Consider the following 5,923-nt stretch of genomic DNA (forward strand, 5'->3'; position numbering starts at 1 on the left):
AATTAGCAAAGGTCGGAGTCTTACCTTCAGACCAAAGACATTTGCATCGATGTTCGAAGACTCCGCCATCGGAAACCCTGATGAAGATCGAGGACTTGGGGGTTAGATCTAGGGTTGGCGGCGCAAGATTGAGTTCATGTTCTAAGGCTCAGATGCGAGTTGTGTGGCTAGGGTTTTATGAGCAAAGGGTTTTTGGAGAATAACTTGGATTCGGGGAATCTTCAGAGATCTATTTTGGGGAAGGATCTGGATTTAAGCGGAAAATGAAATGAATTGAAGAACTGATTTGAATCCGGATCCGCATATTTTGAGGAAAGGGACCGATGCGTTGCCTTCGGCTCTTAACGGATTGGCTTTTAAACGAGTCACGGTTGAAAAATAAGATCTTATTTACAATAGGGAGTAAGTACAAAAGGGGAGCCGATTGCTCCTAAAGCCGATCTATCGACTTAATGCTACAGTCTACCACCAGTAGACGCCGGAGGTCTTGTGGCGCTTGGTTGGTGGAGCCCTGCTGACGTCGCTATCGCCGCCGCTGCCGTCGACGTCGCTACCATCGTCTCCGCTGCTGCTGGTGGTGGTGAAGCCGTTGTTGTCTTCGGTTTCTTCGTCATCATCGTCGTCATCATCTTCCGACGATCCGCCAAGGAGGAAGTTTCCTGCTACTGAATCCTCCTCGGTTGAGGAGGAATTAGCTTCTTCTTCCGAAGAAGAGGAGAAGTCCTCTTCCCAGGATGCGTCGTCTTCGTCATCTTCCTCCAGCTCATCACCAAGGAGTAGGAGGAGGTCTTCGCCGTCGGTCAGGGACTCGTCATCCTCTGACCAAGATTGGAAGTCCCATTCCTCTGCATCCCAATGCAGGGGGGCAAGGATTTCGTAGGCGGCTATAGGGTCATATTCTGGAGTAGGCTCTCGAGTGGATTCAGATTCGAAGGAAATGGCGGAAGAAGCAGAGGAAGAGGAAGAAGCCATTACGAGAGGAAGAAAATCGAGTTAGGTATGGTTGCTAATGGCTGAAGAGAGAAGACGATTAAAAGAAATTTACTGGGGATAGGTCTATAAAGACGAAGTGGAAGGTGAATCGGCACCAGAATGGTTTCCAAGGAGCCTGATGCAGAGCAGTCACATCCCCTGGAAGTTGAAGAGGCACACTTGTACGGATTTCGGAAGTCGAAGAGTCGAGGCGATTAAAAGGAAAATAGTTTCGGAATAATTATTGCCGAAACCAGGGGGGCATGTGTTATCGCCATAATTTAGGCGGCCAGAAAGGTGGGCCGAGGAGCAAGATGGGCTCTAAGGATAGCCATAATGGGCTTGCGAATCGGACCTTATGCAGGTGTTTGAGGCTAAGGTTGGCCGTGTATCTAGATAAGTATGTGTGTTTAAATAGTTTAGATAGAGATAGTTAAGATTTGTGTGGTGTTTAGTTAGGATTGGTTAGGGAAGGCAAGTCTACGGACTATAAATATGTACCCTGGATAAACAATGAAAAAAATCAATCATTCACCAACAACTCTTGATGCATCGCCACCCCTGTTCTAGGGTTTCTCGGGTAAGTGCCATGCGGCCCCGATCACGCCCTGCGTGATCGGGGCAGCATCATTCTTGCTTATTTACTTTTCATGTTTCTCGTTCTGAAGTTGTTGATGGCGAGTAACACTAATTATCTTAGCGTTTATAGAGTAGCATCGGCTCTTCCATGCTTTAATTGTGCATTGCTTGTTACCTGTAAACGTCCGGCTGCACCTGTACTCGATTTCGGGTATAAGGGCAGCGCTTTGCTCCGTTCTTGTTCAGTAGATCCAACCTGTTATGGTTAGTCTTCGTCAATCGAGGATTTAGTTTAATATCTGCATGATTAGGCCCTTCAAACGGATTGAATGTTCCAGCAGTATCTTGGGTACTTTATAACAGCTTGAAAAGGGATTGTTCCGGGAATCGGCTTTTGGTTGGTTTTTAGGCCTCCGTTTAGGTTGTTGTTTCATCACCTTCCGTATCTGTTAGGCTCAATTACGTGTAGGATGTTCCGATTACGCAGTGAAAGTTTTAATCATCATAGATTGGATTAGCTTGATGTTTATGGAGCAAGATTCATATCACCATTGTATATATTTGCTATATTTATAGATCCGATCCGGTACTGAACACAATCGGCTCTTTATAGCCGATACCGGGAATCATCCGATGAGCTGATCACGGCTCAGACTAATGTTTATACGTGTCTGTGCATGCAGGAAACTAACATATAACACCTTCCTGATCAGGTCCAATGTCAGGTGGCACGCCTAGCAACCCAGAAGTCAGGACGTGTGCCGGATCTCGGGCTGTTGACCGAGGGACCGGGGCCCAGCAGCAGTCCCGGGAGCCTCCCGGCTCCTCGTGTTGCCTGTCGCTGCTCGCCGGCGGGTTTGGACCGACAACAAATTGCCCCTTAACCTTCAAGTTTGTTCATTTCTATACTATATCTATCTATATATCTATTTTTCTATCTTTCTATCTATCTTTCTATCTACCTACCTATCTCTACCATATATTTTGTTTTATTATTTTATTTTGTTATATATTATATTGTATATTGTAGTATAATACTATATAAAGAACGAGTTCTTTTATATATGTTTTTACTTGGATATATTCTCACCTATCCCTTACAATGGACGCACTGCGTAGTTTATGGGAGGGGTACCAATGTTTTTGATACGGAAAAATGCAGGAAGGAAAATATTTTTGATGTTTACTCACTGCCCCGATTTGTACCCAGCAATCGTAGACTGTATCCGGCGATTACAATTGCCGATTTCCTTTCATCCGGAGGGTGAGCGTGCAACTAATCACGCCACCCTTCCTTTCCTCCTATCTTTCATCAGTGCCACCGTTCCCAATCCACACCGCTCCTCCTATTGCGGTGCGCTCCTTTCACCTCACGATAAAATTAGCAGACACGCCCTCCTTTAGTCCCTATGTAACACGCTGTGATTTGTCTCATGCTAAAACTACTAAAATTTTGAACTTTTCTAACAAACTAAAATTGCCTTGCTTGCCTAAAAGGTTTGCATTAAAATTCACTATATGCATCTATTTGTGTTATGTTTTACTTTGAAACCTTCGCTGGCAATCTATTCCTTGATTTTAATTTCTAATCCTCTCAAATTATTGGTTGAAAATATGCAAACAAAAATCCGTACCCGTCGGCAATGGATATGTACCCGCTGGGTACCACCACACCATACCCGCTGGGTACTCGTCCCACATTGAGATGGCAATGGGTACATACCCGCTGGGTACTACCACACCATACTCATACCCGTTAGATAAAATTCTACCCGTGATAAAATCCATACCCGCTCGCCGGTAGAGAAACCTACTCATACCCGCACCCACACAGGTATTTGTACCCGACTGGTAATCCAATCCGTACCGATCATGAATAGCACTGATCAATAGAATCGTTGACCATCCACAACAAGCAAGGCTTAACGAATGGAGTCAACAGTAGCATCACTATAACATGATAACGATATTTGCTTGACCTGAAGAAAAGCCGAGCTACTGAATCACAATGGAGGCCAAGGAAGAAAAGACTAAAGTAATCGTTGAAGGAGCATCGAATCGATCTACAGCATGCTCAGATTCATGTCGCTCTTAGCTTTGCAAGCTAACACAAACCGAAATGTCCCCTGCGGCTTGCTTCCTCTTGGCGGCACCAGCAAGGAGGCTCTTTTTCGTTGGAGAACCGTGGACTACAGCTGCACGGGCTGGAGCGACGGAAGAGCAGCCGCAGTAGCCGGCGTGTCGTTCTTGCTCGTGTGCTCCGGATCCGGCAGGTCAAGCTCGTGTGCGGTGTGTGGCGGCGGCGGCGGCAGCTAGCAGGGGGCGGGAACAGGAGGGCAGCGAAATGGGATTAGGAATAGGGTTTGACGTCAGCTTCGAGTATATAATCGGGGCTACGAGTACATGGCCGCGAGTATATGGGCTGACACTGGGATGTCGATAAGGGAATGTACATGAGCTTTCGGGTATTACCGTACCCACGGGTAGGTATGGGTAGTGTGCATCCGCACCTGTACCCGCTCTACCTAATGGGTAGCGATTTTTGTCCATTAACATACCCAAGAGTCAAGATGTTTTTCCACACCCTCCTTATCAGATAAAACCCATCGAATACTTGGGTATCAGCTCCTCCTCCTTTCTTTTGCGTGTTCAGACCACTTCCTTCCTCCCTCCCCACAAGCCCACTGGAAGGGAAGCATTTGAATTCGATATGTTATGGGCCTCCAACTTGGTTTGGATATCTTTGCTAATCTTTTTCTCCACCATACCTCTCTTTAATTACTTCTTAGGCTTCTTTATTATTCGTAATTATAATAATTTTATTAGGTAGCAAACTATTTTTAAAATTACTAAAGGTGTATAGGAACAACCTCACCTTATATATTGTACTTATGATGCTCATATGAGCGTTGCTCTTGCACATTGCAACACAGGTGGGCTCCACTGGTTGGACATGTGCCTGTCCTATGCCTCTTGTACTGTCTTATATATGCTTCCATGTTTTTTTTATTTCCCTCGTGTTTTCAGTTGGATTTTCTTTGATATTTCTTTCAGTTGTCTTTCAAGTTTTATTTGAATTTTTTGTGACTTTTCATTTGGTTTTCTTCTGGATTTTTATTCGGCTTTCTTCCGGATTTTCATTTGGCTTTTATTTCTGTTTTATTTGAACTTCTATTCGAATTTCCTTCAGTTTATAATGTGGTTTTCTTTTGGATTTTCTTTCGGTTTCTTTAGTCTTTTATTCAGTTTACTTATGTCTTTTCCTTTGGATTTCTTTTGTTTTTTATTTAGATTTTCCTTGTTTTTCTCTTGGATTCTTTTGCCTTTTCTCTTGTTCACTCTCTTTTTTTTGAAACTTTAGTTTTGAAATTGGATTTTCATTCGGGATCTACAACCATTCTTCACCTCCCATAACTACACCAAACCCAAGAACCCTTCCCTTTAAACTACCCCTCCACCAACAAAGGCTTCCAGCCCACCTAAACTTAAACCTTAACAACACCTTTTCCCTACCTCCACCAAAACCCTATGGTTGGGACTTGCTGACTCGTGTATACCATCCTTGTTGAATTTTCTAGGATAAAAGCTGCAGGAGCACTCACGAAGACAAAGAATACGAGCAGAAGTATTTGCAAAGATGGAAGCTACAAGGACTATTATGCGTGAAGACGAAGGCTATACTGAAGTATGCATGGAGATGAGGGTTACATCCGCACCCAAGAATGCCAATAGGAATGGAGCCACGATGTTGTGGGACCGCTGCAGTAGAACTCTGATGTTTGCCTCGTTTGTCTTGTTTGCCTCATTGGCATAAGGCCAGTTTTGTAAAGCCATTGTTGTCCGTGTAAATTATGTTTCTAGTATCAATAAAGATCGAAGTATGGTTTTTGATATCGATCTGTTGAGTCTGTGCATATCAGCTACTAATTCTGGGCCTGGTACAAGATGCACAGTGGACCTCAAATAACAAGAGAGCTCTACATCCCATCCTGTGGCTAATCCTCTCAGATGGTCACCACCGTGGCACACACTTCAGGTGCCATCCACCAACGTCGCCACCGTGCATGGCTCAAACTTTCGAAAAAGGATAGAACGAATTGACTTTTCCACAGCCACTATTTGGACTTCTTCTTTGAAGCTAAGCAAGGAGGGAAATAACTCCTTCCAATCTATGGAAAGAGGGCACTACGAAAGCTAATTAGTCAAACCTGCAGCAAAACAGCGAGTGAGTACTTTCTCATCCTTATATTCCTGTCATTAAGTACCTAGGACCATTCCAACAGGATGCTCAGAGGTGGGTGGATAAAAAGCTCAAAAAGCCATACTTTCTGGGCTTTCAAAGGACCTAAATCAGTCTTCATCCTTTCGCTTT

At 44.3% G+C, this 5,923-nt stretch overlaps 1 protein-coding gene across 1 annotated transcript; it reads right to left on the reverse strand.

Moving 5' to 3' along the window:
- Window positions 1–462: 462 nt before the first annotated feature.
- On the reverse strand, window positions 463–5,385 carry LOC112898156 (nucleolar transcription factor 1-B-like). Its single transcript, XM_025966539.1, has 2 exons — window positions 5,260–5,385; window positions 463–816 (listed from the first exon to the last, which is right to left on the reverse strand). The coding sequence occupies exons 1-2, from the start codon at window positions 5,383–5,385 to the stop codon at window positions 463–465; spliced, it is 480 nt and encodes a 159-aa protein (XP_025822324.1).
- Window positions 5,386–5,923: the final 538 nt, after the last annotated feature.

The sequence above is a fragment of the Panicum hallii genome, chromosome 6 (assembly GCF_002211085.1).
Source record: "Panicum hallii strain FIL2 chromosome 6, PHallii_v3.1, whole genome shotgun sequence".
Lineage (NCBI taxonomy): Eukaryota > Viridiplantae > Streptophyta > Magnoliopsida > Poales > Poaceae > Panicum > Panicum hallii.